Raw genomic sequence first — 17,014 nt, forward strand, 5'->3', positions numbered from 1 at the left:
TCCCAGCGCTTTGGGAGGTCGAGGTGGGTGGACCATGAGGTCAAGAGATCAAGACCATCCTGGCCAACATTGCAAAACCCCGTCTCTACTAAAAATACAAAAATTAGCTGGTCATGGTGGCACGCACCCGTAGTCCCAGCTACTCGGGAAGCTAAGGCAGGAGAATCACCTGAATCCGGGAGGTGGAGGTTGCAGTGAGCTGAGATCGTGCCACTGCACTGCACTCCTGGCAACAGGCGGAGGCTCCGTCTCAAAAAAAAAAAAAAAAAAAAAAAAAATGCAAATGTATTCCGTAATAAGAGAGAAGAGGCAGAAAGAGGCGTAGAGATTCAAAGGACAAAAAAAAAAAAAGTTTAAAAAAAAGAAATGGAAAAAAGGCCAGAATAAAAGCCAATTCTCAATAAATGTTAGACCAAGCTTGTCCAACCTGCAACCCACCGGCCGCATGGAGCCCAGGACGGCTTATGAATGCAGCCCAACAACACAAATTTGTAAACTTTCTTAAAACATTATGACATTTTTTTTGCTTTCTTTTTGTTGTTGTTGTTTTTAACTCATCAGCTATCGTTAGTGTATTTTACGTGTGGCCCAAGACAATTCTTCTTCCAATGTGGGCCAGGGAAGACAAAAGATAACACTCCTGTGTTAGAAAATGAGAACAACCAACATGTTTCTACTCACAGTTGTTCACATGGACACAAAACTGCCTGATTCCATTAGAATCCATGAAAACTCTTGAAGGAAATGGGGAATTACTCCGGAAGATAAGAGAGTTGTCTACACAAACCCAGCTTGAAGACCTTTGAGGAAAGAGGAGGGAGAAGATATATTTAGAAGGGGCGGGGCAGGTCCAAAAAAGAGTGTCCCAGCAATATCGGCCAGATGATGCCAAAGAGAGGACTCCTTGAGCACCTACAGGACGACACGAAGGTCTTATTCTACTGGCCAGCCCTGCTCTAGAGAATCAGAAAAGGCAATTCCTAGGAGAAACCAAGGGAATGTCCTAGGAGTGGAAGTACGGGTGGGAGGCACAAAGACTAACTCTTCTTACATCCAAATGTTACCCATTGTAGGCCCCAATCCCCTTTAGGATTCAGTCTGAGCAACGAAGCTCACCTTACGCTGCCTGGAAGGCAGAAGGAGAAAACTGTCCTCGGATGGAGAAGATAGCAGTCCCTGTCGCAGCAGCAATTTATATCGCAGGCTCCAGGAGTCAAGTCACAGACACAGATCGGTAAGACTATGAAAGTACGACACAGAGTGAGTGGGATGAAGATCCCCAAACTCTCCCAAGTGCTCACCCTCCTTCTTCCGACAGCCCCACTCCTGCTTTGTGGCAGCTCAACTTTGCTCACAGAATTTTAGATCTCAGAAGTAAGTTTCCACCCCCACAACGTTTTCCCTCACCTGGGAAGAGGTCCACAGTCCTATTCCCAGGGGCCGAGGGAGTCACGAGAGTAGGGACCACTGTAGAGAGTCCAGGCACGGCCGGGCGAGTTGCAGTTGCCTCTGAAGGGGACTGGAGGGTTCCGCCATCCGTCCCTCGCTGCACCTCCAAAGACGTGGGCACTGCCCCTGATGGGGAGGAAGAGGGCTGAGGCCGGACGCCATCGGGGAACATCAGAAAGAACACTTGCAGGAGCGCGAGCTGTGGGGCGCCCATGGGGCATTCAGGCCCTCCGGGTCCGACGTAAGCCTCCGCGGTCTCCAGACGCGTTGCCAGAGCGTGGGTGGGAGGAGTCGCATAGCGTCTGACGCCATCCGCGTGCCTCTTCTCATTGGCTCATGAGAAGGCTGAGAGCTCTTCAGCCAATCGAAAGTGGGGTTGTTACAGATCTTTCGGTGTCCTTCGGTCTGCGCCCTCCTCCTTAACGCGGGCCGGGCCGTGCCTCCGTTGCCTGGCAACCGTCAGTGACGAAGGAGCCCTTGCGCCTTCCTTCCGCTAGGTGGCGGTAGGAGTTCGGCGGACGGAGAGGTTCCGCGCCCACTTCGCGGCCCAGAGGACTGAGCCCGGCCTCCGGTGCAAGGAAACCCCAGAGGCCGGAACTAGAATTGCAAATTTTTTTTCACCCCGGATTCCAACGGTGAGAAACCCTTTCTGTGGAAGAATAATGTTCTCAGGTGGGGGAAACACACCTAAGGTCACATACCTAAAAAAACAGTCTCCTCTAAATATGGCTTTTTTTTTTTAGACACATTAGAAATAATGTTCATTCAGCTCCTTACATTTTAACATTGAGAAATTTTGAAAACCCTAAAGAAATGCATCAAATCATTAAATATGGACTGCATGTTTGTTGTTAGAAAAAGCAGTGAGAGAAAAATAAGAAAAAAGTGTAGGAAAAATGTGAGAAAATAGGGAGAGAAATAATAAAAAAAAGAAACATTGTCTAGGAGGTGAGAAAATAAGATGGAGGAATGGAAGTAGAAGATTTTTTCCCCGTGTTAATGGCAAATTTTTTAAGCCTCTCTAGGAGGTTTTTGTTCTTCCCGGGAATGGCGTGCCTCTTCTGATTCCCCACAGCAGCGCGGGCCATGGGACTTTCCTGCAGTATTGGAAATGTACCGTAGCTGCACTGTCCAGCATGGTAGTCACCGGCCTTATGTGGCAATTGTGCGCTTGAAATGTGGCTAGCCTGACTGAGGAGCTGATTTTTTTTTTTTTTTTTTTTGAGACGGTGTTTTGCTCTGTCGCTCAGGCTGGAGTGCAGTGGTGTGATCTCAGCTCACTGCAACCTCTGCCTCCAGGATTCAGGTGATTCTTCTGTTTCAGCCTCCTGAGTAGCTGGGATGACAGGCACGTGCCACCACGCCCGGCTAATTTTATTTTTATTTTTATTTTTATTTTTATTTTTATTTTTAGTAGAGATGGGGTTTCACCATGTTGTCCAGGCTAGTCTCGAACTCCTGACCTCAAGTGACCCGCCCGCCTTGGCCTCCTAAAGTTCTGGGATTACAGCTGTGAGTCGCTGTGCCTGGCCTGAATTTTTAATTTTTAAATTGTAATTAATTCAAAGTTAACCACAGACGTGAGTAGCTACCATATTGTACAGTGGGACTGTAGATGATCAAAATCTTGCTCCTCCTAGACCCAGTATTTTCCTATGTCCACGGTTCTGACATCTGGATTATTTTGGATATTTAGTTTTAGTATATAAATTAACATCTGTTAAGAGTTATCTAAAATCTAGTACACTTACCTAAAATCTGGTCAATACCTCCCTTTACAAGTGAATCATTTAACTCAGGTAAGTTTTAGGACATTTGACTTTACTTGCATTCTCTTACAAGATCTTTATTTTCTAATGTTTTGAAGTCAGTAGCTAAAAGTCTCTCTGTGTTATAAATATTTTCAAATATGTTTTTATGTTGTTGTGTGATAGACAGCTATGGGAGATATGTGTTTGGTCTTAAAACATTTATTTACCTTATTAGTAATTTCTATAGGAAAAGGCCAAGTTCATATTATTCAGATTATATGATCATATGTATATACTAGAATGTAAATTCCAAAAATAGTGAGTTTTGTCTGTTTTGTTCATTGAAATATCCCCATGCCTAGAACAGTGTCTGGGACATGTTAGATGTGCATTAAATATTTTAAAAATATATTAAAAATTGTTTTGTTGAACTCTTTAGAATTAATCCTTAGGAATATTTTTAGTTTATTTTATTTCAGGATTGTATTTCTTTCTATAAAATTTCTTCTTTTTGCAACCAATTTACCATGTAATGATCTTTCTATAAAATTTCCATTGTACATCTGATCAGAGGCTATTTTAGATTTCAAAGTTTGGAATTTAAATGGCAACTCTCAAATAGTGTTAAATTATTTCTGAATTTATTAGCGTTGGCAAAAGACTGTTGGTTGAAGTAATTTTAGAGATGAGTGATAAGGAAGTAATGTTTCCGGATCTTTTTGAGTTGCTTTTTCTTATTTTTGAATTTTAACAGAACTTTTTTTTAGAAAAGTTATTTTTTTCTCTTTTGTTATAGTTAAGCAAAAAGATTATTTGTATTGCTGTTTTTTATACTTGTTTTATTTATTGATTTAATTAATTAATTAATTAATTAACTTATTTGAGAGAGTCTTGCCCTGTCACCCAGGCTGGAGTGCAGCGGCGCCATCTTGGCTCACTGCAACCTCCACCTCCCAGGTTCAAGCAACTTTCCTGCCTCAGCCTCCCTAGTAGCTGGGACTACAGGTGTACCCACCACACCCAGCTAATTTTTGCACTTGTAGTAGGCTACAAGGCTAGGCTGGTCTCAACTCCTGACCTCAAGTGATCTGCCTGCCTCAGCCTCCCGAAGTGTTGGGATTACAGGCATGAGCCACCGTGCCTGGCATGTATTGCTGTTTTGTATTTGTAAGAATCTTTGTAATATAGAACTCTCAATACTTTTGAGATCCAGTATTAAAATCTGAAAGATAATTTTGTGGATGAAGAATGAAATTTATTCACATGTGTCATGCAGATGTCAGGTTTAGTATGGGGACCAGGTCTTAAATTGAGATCATTTGATATCATCTCAGAAGCAGAGATTTCCAAATTAGATCATATGATACTAGCAGTTGTCTGTGTTTGGGATTAAAAGAGTTTAATATGTAATTGGAAATTTAGCAAGGAGATTATATTGAGATGGCAGACAAAGAACAAGTTCTGTCCTTTTCCCACTTCTCCCCCCTTTTCCAAAAATCTCTGAAAATTACAGAAAACTTAGATACACACACACTTGTGCATACATGAACATGCCCAGAATTGAAATACATGAAGATGTGCTCTCATGGGCCAGACATTATAAGAATACTTGAAAAATAGAAGGCACATGGGATGGAATTGAAGGTGGACAAACAACAGTTGCATAATAAAGGCCTTATACAGAAATGGAAGTGACTCTTGGAGTGCTCTAAGTACACAGAAAGAAGGTATTTGTTATCAACAGTGGCCCTTAGACAATTCTATGAGTTACTGATTGAAGTACCACTTTAGGAAGAGCTAGGTCAGCCTCTCAAGCTTATCCCTACTTGTGCTTGCAGTGGATAGCAGAAGAATTTTCCCCTAAAGGTGGTGGTGGGGGTGGCGGGAGGCAGTCCATGTATACTTTTACTGAAAAGGCAGGACAGTGCCCTGGATGGCTTCTGACATTTAGGAGGAAGAGAGAGGCCCCACACGTTGAGACTGGTCCTAGCCCACTACTAGGTTTGCGTGTCTCCTCCAAAATTCATTTCAAAACTTAATCCCCAATGTGCAGTATTGAGAGGTGGGACCTTTAAGAGGTGATTTGATCATGAGGTCTCTGCCTTCATGAATGGACTAATCCATTCACGGGTTAATGGATTAATGTGTTGTCATGAGAGAGGAACTGGTGGCTTTACAAGAAGAGGAACAGAGACCTGAGTTAGCAAGTTAACACGCTCAGCTTCCTCACCATGTGATGCCCTGTGCCGCCTTGGGATGCTGCAGAGAGTTGCCAGCAGCAAGAAGGTTCTTAAGAGATGCCCCCTTGACCTTGGGCTTCCCAGCCTCCACAACTGTAAGAAATGAATTCCTTTTCTTTATAACTTATCCTGTTTCAGGCATTCTGTTATAAGCAACAGAGAATGAACGAAGACAGAAAATTGGAACCAAGAAGTGGGATTTTGCTGATGACGAATACCTGAAAATGGGGAAGCAGCTTTGGAGCTAGGTAATGAGCAGGGGCTGGAAGAGTTTGAAGGAGCAGGCTATAAAGTGACTGTATTTCAGTGAATGGAGTATTAAGGGTGATTCTGGCGAGACTCAGAAAACAAAAAGACAAGGGAACATTTGGAACTTCTTAGAGATTTGTTAAATGATTGTAACTAGAATACGGATAGAAATATGGACAGTAAAGGCCATTCTACTGAGATTTGAGATGGAACTGAGGAAGGTGGTATTGGAAAATGGAGTAAAGGCCATCCTTGTTATAAATTGGCAAAGAACTTGGCTGAACTGTGTCCATGCCTGAGGGCATTGTGGAGGGCCAAACTTGAGATTAATGAACTAGGGTATCTGGCAAAAGAAATTCCTAAGCCAAATATAGAAGGAGCTACATGATTACATTTGACAACTTATGCTGATATTCAGGAGCAAAGGAATAATTTAAAGGTAGAATTTATCATGAAAAGGGAAGCAGAGTGGAAGGATTTGGATAACTCTCAGCCTGACCACATGAAGAGTAAAAAAGCATGTTCAGCAGAGGAAACCAAGGGTGCAGCCCAGTGACTGTTTGCTAAAGAGATTAGTTTGGATAAAAGGGAGACAGATACCATTCCTTTAGACAAGGGAAGAAAGATCCCAAAGGCATTTCAAAGATCTTAGAGGGTGCCCCTCCCATCACAGGCCCAGAGGCATAGGAGGACAGAATAGTTTCAGAGGACAGATCAGGGTACTCTCCACAGGCTCACTGCCCAGGGCCACCTCAAGGGAGTCCCACCAGCAAGATGGCTCTCACCAGGTATGCCTCTTTGACTTTGGACTTCCCAGGCTTCATAACTGTAAGAAATAAATTTTTTTCTTTATAAATTACCCATTTTTAGGTATTCTGTTATAAGCAACAGAAAATGGACTAAGATACACACCTTGTCAAACTCCACATCTACCATTTTCTTCTTCAAAAATCCTGCAGGTGGAATGCAATAAGCAGATCCCACCTGTGCATAGGCTAACAGGGAATCTCAGTTACCAAGGTGGACACACACTCAAAAGATCTACATTTGAAAAAGAAAAAACCCAGCAAACAAAAAAAAGGGTATAATATTCAAGAAACATCAAAACCCAAGGCCAAGTACAGTGGCTCACACCTGTTATCCTAGCATTTGGGAAGCAGAAGCAGGAGGATCGCTTGAGCCAGGGAGGTTGAGGCTGCAGTGAGCCATGATCACACCAGTGCACTCTGCCCTGGGTGACAAAGTCTCTAAGTAAAGGAAAAAGGAAAAAAAATTTAAAAAGGACAAGTTAGAAAAATAGTTTAGAACAAATATAATTAACATTTATAGAGAGACATGAGAATTTTGCATCTATTAGAGAGGAATCAACTAGGAATTGTGATTAAAGATGGAAGAAAAATGCACATTTGGGCCAAGTGTGGTGGCTCATGCCTATAATCCCAGCAATTTGGGAGGCTGAGGCAGGGTGATCGCCTAAGTTCAGGAGTTAAAGACCAGCTTGGGCAACATGGTGAAACCCTGTCTCTACAAAAAATAAAAATTAGCCAGGTGTGGTAGTGCACACCTGTAGTTCCAGCTACCCAGGAGGCTGAGGTGGGAGGATCACTTGAGCCCAAGAGGTTGAGGCTGCAGCGAGCCTTGATTGTGCCACTGCACTCCAGCCTGGGTGACAGAGCAAAATCCTGTCCAAAAAAAAGAAAAAAAAAGAAAGAGAGAGATTGAGAGAAAGAGAGAAGAAAAGAAAGGAGGTAAGAAGGAAAGAAAGATGCACATTTGACCCCTTTTTTGAAATTTTATTAAAATACCTGTTAAAAGACTTAAAAGGGTATATATTTATAAAAACAAAAAGTAGGAGGTGTGGTTGACCATCAGCATGGTCAGTATGGAAGATTTTTCATACATTTTTGAAGAAATTGGAAGGATATTGACTGAAGAAGCAGCAGCCTAGAATATCCATGGAAAGGCACTGCAGCGAAAGGAGACAGCTGCCTTCCAGCAGAATACCACAGAGTAGCCAGAACTAGCGATAGCAAGTAAGAGAGAAGATAAAAGGTAAAGTTGATGGAAATCAAGAAAATACATCGAAGGTCTATATGGTATATGGAATAGTTTGCCTTTGTACTCAAAAGGACCTATAACTAGATATTTTCTTTGAGGAAAAAATAGAGAATTCTTTCTAGAAATTGATACACTCTTTAGTTAATATCAGAGAGATTTGAGAAGTAATCAATAAAACATTCATGAGAGCAGAATATTTGGCAAAGGAGCAATCAGAATAAGAGAGAGCTCTTGGAAATTAAAACTATTAATATGATTACTGACCTTAACTTTTTTGTTTAAAATTTTGGAAGATAAATATAAGGACATCTAATCTATTGAACAAAAAGATAAATAAATAGAAAATATGAGACACTGAGGATTAAATCTACAAGTCCAATGTTTGATTAATATGAGTTCCAGGAAAAAAAAGAAAATGGAAGAATTAAATTGGTTAAAGAAATATTAGGAACTCACACCTGTAGTCTCAGCACTTTGAGAGGCTGAGGCAGGAGGATCGCTTGAGGCTGGAGGATCACTTGAGGCCAGGAGTTTGAGATCAACCTGGGCAACATAGTGAGACCCCGTTCCTACAAGAAATGAAAAAAAATACCTGGGCATGGTGGCACGTGCCTATAGTCCTAGCTGCACAAGAGGCTGAGTTGGGAAGATCGCTTGCACCCAGGAAACTGAGGTTATAGTGACCTATGATCACGGCACTGCACTCCAGCCTGGACAATAGAGCAAATCTCTGTCTCTATTAAAAAGAAAAGAAAATGGAAAAACAATAAAACAAATAAGTCCAAATATATAAATAATTACAATAAATATGAGTAAGTTTAATTCATCTATTAAGAAGTATATTCTTTTTTTTTTTTTTTGAGACCAAGTTTCGCTCTTGTTGCCCAGGCTGGAGTGCAGTGGCGTGATCTCGGCTCACTGCAGCCTCCACCTCCCTGGCTCAAGCAATTCTCCTGCCTCAGCTTCCCAAGTAGCTGGGATTACAGGTGCCCACCACCACGCCTGGCTAATGTTTTGTATTTTTAGTAGAGATGAGGTTTTGCCATGTTGGCCAGGCTGGTCTCGAACTCCTGGCCTCAGGTGATCTGTCCGCCTCAGCCTCCCAAAGTGCTGGGATTACAGGCCTGAGCCACCGTGCCCATCCAGAAATAAAATCTTAATAGGCAAATGCTAATAAGGAGGAAACAGATGTGGTAATAGTAATGACAGTCAAAATAGAATTCCAGCCTAGTGCAGTGGCTTGTGCCTGTAATTTCAGCTACTCAGGAAGGGAAGTTGAAGCAGAAGGACTGCTTGAGACCAGGAGTTCAAGACCAGCTGGGCAACATAGTGAGACCTTATCCTAAAAATATAAAGATAAAAATAAAATTCTAAGTGAATTATATTTAAGGGCAATATATATTTCATCTTTATAAAAGTTACAGACTACCTAGAAGATGTTAAATTAATGAATCGCTGTGGATCTAAAGACATTTTTAAAATATAAAAGCAAATAACTAGTGGAAAGAGTAGACTAGGTAAATCCACCATCAGAGTAAAAGATTTTTATCATACCTCTTCCATAAATAGATAGATTAAATAATAAAAATAGAGAAAAAGATTTAAATAAGTGATTTTAAAATTCTCAATTTATCTATAGATGGTGTAGAACTTGAACCTAATAAGCAAATAGTACTAATTATTTTCAATCATACTTGGAGCATTGACAAAAATTGACCATGCCACAATGAAATCTCAATGAAGAGAAAAAAGGCAAAGATTTTATAGTACATTCTGCTTGCCACAATGCATTAAAATTAGAAATTAACATAAAAGGACAGCAAAAATAACCTCTTGGAAATTAAGGGAAAAAATCACATTTTTGAATAAATCTTGAGTTAAAAGAAAATAAACACAAAAATTACAAACTAATTAAAAATGAAAGTTAAACAACTAGAATACATAGAACAAAGCCAATAGAACTTAGAGAACTTTTATATTTTCAAGTACTTTTATTTTTTAAAAAGAAATATTTAAAATAATCCTAAACTTAATCTTACAATTTAGTAAGCAAACAAATTACAAATTAAAAGATAAAGAAGAGAATTCATAAAGATAATAGAGGAAATTAAAAATTAAAAACAAATAAAAAATCAGTAATTGATAAAACCAATAGTTGGTTATGTGAAAAGATAAACAGACAAATGTTTAGAAGATCAAATTAAAAAACACAAATTAATAATATTAGGTCCCAATAAGAGGTCATAACTATTGGTATAGACTTAAAATATATATATGATTAATATATATTCAGTAAAATAGCTGACAAGATGGAGAATTTCACCAGAGACTGAAACCTATGAAAATGCATCAAATGTAAATCCTAGAACTGAAAAGTACAATAATGGAAATTGAGAACCCTTAGATTGGTTTAACAGTGGATTAAACACAGCAGAGGGCAAGATTAGTGAACTGAAAAACTAGATTATTTGTTAAGATCTAGTATAAAACATGGGAAAATGTGTTGAAAATTCAGAAAAGAATGTAAGAGACAATGTGGGGAGAGTGGTAGAAATACTGATATGTAATTGGGCCCCAGAAGGAAAGGAGAGAGATAATGGGGTAGACACAGCAATATATTAGGATATTTTGGCTGAATATTTTCCCAAATAAATGAATGTTATCAATCTGTAGATTCCAGCTCTACAAAACCCAAACAAGATAAATTTAAAAGAAAATAATACATGGGGATATCTTACTCAAATCCCAAAAATTGACAAAGAGAAAATCTTTAAAATGTATAGCTTAAAAAGACATATTACCTTCGAAACAGCAACAATAACACCTGACTTTTCTTGAAACAGAGTCTCACTCTGTCGCCCATGCTGGAGTGCAATGGTGCGATCTCAGTTCACTGCAAACTCCGCCTCTGGGTTCACACAATTCTCTGCCTCAGCCTCCAGAGTAGCTGGGATGACAGGCACCTGCCACCACGCCAGGCTAAATTTTTTTTTTTTATTTTTAGTACAGATGGGGTTTCACCGTCTTGGCCAGGCTGGTTTTGAATTCCTCACCTCGTGATCCACCCGCCTCGGGCTCCCAAAGTGCTGGGATTACAGGCGTGAGCCACCGCGCCCGGCCTACACCTGACTTTTCAACAAAAATAATGGAAGTTATAAAAAGTCGAATATCTTTAAGGAAGCTAACCTAAAATTGTATACCCAGCAAAAGATTCCTCAAAAATGAAGATAAGATAAAAATGTATTTATAAACCAAAAACTGAGGGAAAAATTACCACTAACAGACCCACACAAAGAATTGCTAAAGGGAATTCTTCATGCTAAAGAAAAAATGATCTCAGATGGATGCACGGAAATGCAGAAATAAATGAAGAGCAATGGAAAGAATAAATATAACGTCAATATAGAAAGTTCAATTGTATTCCTATGTTATAGCCATAATAAAGTAAAACTTTTAGATGATAAAATGTACAATTACCTGAAGAAACACTAAATACACAGGAATAAATCTGAAATAGTATAAGATCTCTACATATCACTGGGCGCAGTGGCTCACGCCTGTAATCCAAGCACTTTGGGAGGCCAAGGCAGGTGGATCTCTTGAGGTTAGGAGTTTGAGGCCAGCCTGGCTAACATGGTGAAACGCTGTCTCTACTGAAAATACAAAAATTAGCCAGGCGTGGTGGCAGGCGCCTGTAATCCCAGCCACTCGGGAGGCTGAGGCAGGAGAATCACTTGAACCCAGGAGGCAGAGATTGCAGTGAGCTGAGATCGTGCCACTGCACTCCAGCCTAGGCGACAGAGCGAGACTCTGTCTCAAAAAAAAAAAAAAAAAAGATCTGGCTGGGCGCAGTGGCTCACACCTGTAATCCCAGCACTTTGCAAGGCTGAGGCAGGTGGATCCCCTGAGGTCAGGAGTTCATGACCAGCCTGGACAACATGGTGAAACCCCATCTCTACTAAAATACAAAAAATTAGCCAGGCATGGTGGTTCATGCCTGTAGTCTCAGCTACTCAGGAGGCTGAGGCAGGGGAATTGCTTGAACCCAGGAGGCAGAGATTGCAGTGAGCTGAGATCACGCCACTGCACTCCAGCCTGGCAACAGAGCAAGACTCTGTCAAAAAAACAAAACAAAACAAAACTACATATCAAAATATATAATATTTCTGAGAGGAATAATAGAAAACCTAAATAAATGGAGAGCTGCACCAAATTCATGGCTAGAAAGACTTATTAATGAAAACATGTGAAGTCTTCCCAAATTCATGTATAGATTCATACAGTCCAGTAAAAATTTCAGCATTTTTGGGTGAAAATTGACATGCTGATTTCAAATTTACGTGTAATTTCAAAAGGTCAAAAATGCCAAGAGAATCTTGAAGAACAAGGCTAGAAGGCCTCTACCTACTAGATATCACATCTTATTATTAAGATAAAATAATTGTTAGAATAAAATGGTATCGCTTTGGCTCCAAGATCAACAAATAGATTTGGAAAAGAATAGTGTCCAGAAAAAGACCCACACATATGTAGTCACTTGATTTGTGACAAAGGTAATATTACAGTACAGTGAGGAAAGGGTGATTTTGTCAATAAACTGTGCTGTACCAATTGGATATTTATAGGGATGACAGTGTATCTGTACTCCTACCTTACCTATACCCAAACATCAATTTTACATAGATTTTACACTTAGGGAAAAAATAAAGCTTCTAGAACATGATGTAAGATAATACAATCCTGAGGTAGGCAAAGGGTTTTTAAGCTGGACAAAAATCACTGACAATAAAGAAGAAGATTGTTTAATTGTGTCTTGTTAACATTGAGAATTTCTCTTAATAAAAAGACAGTATTAAGAGAGTAAAAAGGCAAGCTACTCAATGGTAAAATATTATATATATATATGTATATATATGTAAATATACACATACACACATATAAAAAGAAGGATTTGTACCCAGAATACGTAAAGAATCCATGTACAATCCCCCAAAAAATTGACCAAAATTTTGACCAGACTTTTTATAAAGGAGGATATATAAATGAGTAATAAACATAAAAGAGAAACTCAACATCATTATCAAAGAAGTTCAAATGAAGACAATAATAAGATAGAATTCCATATCTTTTAAAGTGGTTAAACTTTTTGAAGGTGGAGGATATGGAGTTACTGGATATTTCATTTGCTACTGATAGGGGTATAAATTGGGGCTACCATTTACTGTTGGGCTTCATATAATAAAGCTAAACATATACATACCCTATGACCCAGCAAAATATACACTTTTAGGTGTATACCCAGTAGAAAATGTGTGTGCGTGTGTGTGTGTGTGTGTGTGTATGGTAAATACATATATTTAACAAAAGACTTGTATGACAACATTTATAGCAGCATGATTTAAAATAGCACCAAACTACAATCAACCTTATTATCCATCAAAAGCAAAATGTATATAAATTGTAGTATACTCATACAATGGAATAATAATATTGCAATGAAAATGAACAAAGTACTGCCACACAACAATTTTTTTTGTTGTTGTTGTTTTTTGAGACAGAGTGTAAGTCTGTCACCCAGGCTGGAGTGCAATGGCGTGAACTCGGCTCACTGCAACCTCCACCTCCCGGGTTCAAGCGATTCTCCTGCCTCAGCCTCCTGAGTACCTGGGATTACAGGCGCCTGCCACCACACCTGGCTAATTTTTGTATTTTTAGTAGAGATGGGGTTTCGCCATTTTGGCCAGGCTGGTCTTGAATTTCTGACCTCAGGTGATCTGCCCACCTTGGCCTCCCAAAGTGCTGGGATTACAGGCATAAGCCACTGCGCCAGGCCAACTTAGACAATCTAAATGATAATCGTGTTGATTTGGCCAGGCATGGTGGCTCATGGCACTTTGGGAGGCCAAGGTGGTTGAATTTGCTTTAGCTCAGGAGTTTGAGACCAGCCTGGGCGATGTAGTGAGACCTCGTCTCTATGAAAAATTTAAAAATTTAGTTGGGTGTGATGGCATGCACCTATAGTTCCAGCCACTTGGGAAACTGAGGTGGGAAGTTCACTTGAGCCTGGGAGGTCAAGGCTGCAGTGAGCAGTGATCATGCCACTGCATTCCTGCCTGGGTGAGTGAGTGAGACCTTGTCTCAAAACAAAAACAAAAACAAAAACAAATATAATGTTGATCTAAAGCAAGATACACAAAAGAACATATTATATTATTTCATTTGTATAAAATTCAAAAAATAGGCAAAACTGCCTTATATTATTAGAATGTTGGACAGTGGTTATGTTATGGGATCTTTGGGTTGTCAATTTTCTTCCTAGAAACCTCTGTGGCCAGTAGCGCCTTTGTTCAAGTTCTTGTCCTGCGTCCAGGAAGAATGAGGTACACAGACAAGTGAAGGATGAACAAGGCAAAGATAAACTTTATTAAGTGTTAGAACAGCTCAGAGGAGACCCTCAGTGGGTGGCTCCTCTCTGCAGATCCTCCAGTCAAGTGTTCAGCTCTCAGCATAGAGGAGGCCCTGGGGAGGGTAGCTCCTCTCTGCCCGCTGGTCGTCCCATCATCTGCTGCTCTCAGCAGACAGGAGGCCCTGGAGAGGGTGGCTCTTCTCTGCAGACAGGTTGTTTGGAGGTCTCTGCAGGCCTCTCAAACTGTCAGCAGATGGTAGCTCTTCTCTGCAGCTGGTCGTCCCCTCATCTCTGTCCTCTGCATCCTCTGTCCTGCTCTGGCCATCCTCTCTAGTCCTGTGGCTCATAGGGTAGTAAGTACATGCAGATTGGTCCATGGGTGGCCATAGGCAGCAGGGAGTCCCCACTCTGGTGTGTGGGACTCGTGGCCTGGCCCTCAGCTTTCAGGCCCTCCATGGCCTGAAGGTGGTGCCTTACTGGGGACCCCACCCCCTTCTGCCCAGCAACCTGTCTGCCTCCCGCTGCCATTCATGGCCCGGGTGTTCAGCCCAACCCCACTTGGAGAGATCTGAGCAGGCGCTGGGAGAGAAGAGAGGTCAGGCAGTGGGAGCAGACACTCCTAAGCCTGCAGGGACTGAGGGGGGCGCCTTCCTGGGCACCCGAGGGTGCAGGCTGCAGAGATGCCCGGGTCCTGTGCCTGGGAGGGTGGCCACAGCTGTACCTGGGAGCTCCCGCCCTGCCAACTCAGGGATCCCGCTTGTTCCCAACTCCTGCCTGCTCCATGCAGCGGGGACCTGGTCTGCAGCTATTGGTCGTGGGGGCTGCAGCTGCACCCGGGAGGGCAGATCCTGCCTGCTCCTGGCCTCCTCCAAGAGCACAGGGAGGCTCAGATGCACAGCCATGGTTTGGGCGGCTGCCGCCCTGCCCAGGAGGGTGGAGCTTCTACCTGCTCCATAGAGCATGAGGCCTGGGTCTGCAGCCGCAGTTTGGGGGGGCTGCAGTGGTACCTGGGTAGCTCCCACCCCAATTCAGAAAGGGCAGGCCTCCCACCGGCTCCATGGAGTGCCCAGGCCCAGCGGGGCCTCCCTGCTGCAGCTAGTGTGATGGTAGCATCCGCTGCCATCAGTTAAGTTTGAGAGGAGTAGTGACTGGGTAGGAATACAATGGATATTTCTGAGCTGGTGGTAATCATGTCTTCAAATGGGCTAGGGTTACATGGGCAGGCTCACTTTTTTTGTTGTTTGTTTGTTTTGTTTTGTTTTTTGAGACAGAGTCTTGCTCTGTGTCTCAGGCTGGAGTACAGTGGTGCAATCTTGGCTCACTACAACCTCCACTTCCTGCCTTCAAGCGATTCTCGTGCTTCAGCCTCCTGAGTAGCTAGGATTATAGGCATGTGCCACTATGCCCAGCTAATTATTGTATTTTTAATAGAAATGGAGTTTCACCATGCTAGCCAGGCTAGTCTTGAACTCCTGACCTCAAGTGATCTGCCCACCTCGGCATCCCAAAGTGCTGGGATTACAGGTGTGAGCCACCTCTCCTAGCCATCACTTTGTAAAAATTAGTGGAGCCATATATACATTTGATTTATGCATTGTTCTGTATTCATGTTTATACTTCAACAAAAAAGTTTACTTAAAAAAAGATACTAGATTTTTCCAAGTTAGATTGTCAACAATGAAAAAGTTTGATGACATCAAATGATGATATAAAAAAATGGGCATACTGCATTAGGAATGTAAACTGTTATAGCCTTTTTTGGAGGGCCATAGGTCAGTATCTATTAAGTTTTTATATGCGTATGCCCCTTTATTCAGGGATTTAACTTCTTTTTTTAATTTTTATTTCTTTTTATTTTATTTTTTTTTTTTGAGACAGAGTCTCACTCTGTCCCTAGGCTGGAGTGCAGTGCCGTGACCTCGGCTCACTACAACCTCCGACTCCCTGGTTCAAGTGATTCTTCTGCCTCAGCCTCCCGAGTAGCTGGGATTACAGGCATGTGCCATCACGCCCAGCTAATTTTTGTATTTTTAGTAGAGACAGGGTTTCACTATGTTGGCCTGGATGGTCTCAATCTCCTGACCTTGTGATCCGCCTGCCTCGGCCTCCCAAAGTGCTGGGATTACAGGCATGATCTGCTGCGCCTGGCCCAGAGATTTAACTTCTTGATAGCTATTCCGGAGAAATCCACACAAGTGTAGAAGAGGCAAATAGAAGCATATATATTGGAAACAATGTAAATGTCTATCAGTAGCAGAGTGGATAAATAAACTATGATGCATTCGTTATGGAATACTCTGCAACAGCAAGAATGAGGTAGTTCTTTATTTAGTGAAATGGAAATATCTCCAAGACAAATACATGAAAAAACCAAGTTACAGAACAGTACACAGAGCATACTATCATTTACACTAAAAAAGGCACATTTAAACTCTTAACCCAGTGTCTAATAAAAAGTTAAACAATGTTTGTGTGGTAGTATGTATGTTGTGTGGTATTTAGATTTTGAAAAACAGTTAATAATAATTTCGTGAAAAAAATTCTGCTCTGGTAGCAAAAGAACAGTGGTGAGAGCTCTCTCAATACAATAATTACAAATTGAGCATTTCTTCATTTTTAAAAACTTAACTGAGTACCTGTAGAATCATTTTCATCAGCTGAGACTTTTTAAAATTAAATTTTCTATTTCATGATAGATGAAGTTGTAGGTAATGCAACCTACAACCTTCAGGTAGATGCATGAAGTTATAGGAAATTGAAAGTACTCAGAGCAATCCTGTGTACCCTCAAAGGTAACACTTCAAAAACTATCATACAATATCACAAGTGGAATAATGGCATTGATACAACCCACCAATCTT

General features: G+C 41.2%; 2 protein-coding genes across 16 annotated transcripts in view; one reads left to right on the forward strand and one right to left on the reverse strand.

Annotated features, from left to right (window-relative positions):
• TCTN3 (tectonic family member 3) overlaps positions 1–1,816 on the reverse strand; it is a 29,521-nt gene extending 27,705 nt beyond the window's left edge. For all 5 annotated transcript variants that reach the window (XM_019035346.4, XM_019035345.4, XM_055352586.2 and 2 more), the window contains exons 1-3: positions 1,408–1,816; positions 1,117–1,240; positions 682–800 (exon numbers count right to left, since the gene is read on the reverse strand). In XM_019035346.4, the coding sequence (XP_018890891.3) occupies positions 682–800; positions 1,117–1,240; positions 1,408–1,663 (499 nt within the window). In that variant the 5' untranslated portion in view covers positions 1,664–1,816. The remainder of the gene's footprint in view (positions 1–681; positions 801–1,116; positions 1,241–1,407) is intronic.
• ENTPD1 (ectonucleoside triphosphate diphosphohydrolase 1) overlaps positions 1,812–17,014 on the forward strand; it is a 190,993-nt gene continuing 175,790 nt past the window's right edge. For 2 of the 11 annotated variants that reach the window (XM_063710332.1, XM_055352601.2), the window contains exons 1-2: positions 1,935–2,084; positions 5,579–5,688. The gene's annotated coding sequence lies outside the window, so the exon portion shown is untranslated. Of the gene's footprint in view, positions 2,122–5,578; positions 5,689–17,014 lie in introns of all 11 variants that reach the window. The other 9 variants (XM_055352593.2, XM_019035060.4, XM_055352604.2 and 6 more) reach the window with 9 other exon arrangements.

Source organism: Gorilla gorilla, chromosome 8 (assembly GCF_029281585.2).
Source record: "Gorilla gorilla gorilla isolate KB3781 chromosome 8, NHGRI_mGorGor1-v2.1_pri, whole genome shotgun sequence".
Classification (NCBI taxonomy): Eukaryota; Metazoa; Chordata; class Mammalia; order Primates; family Hominidae; genus Gorilla; species Gorilla gorilla.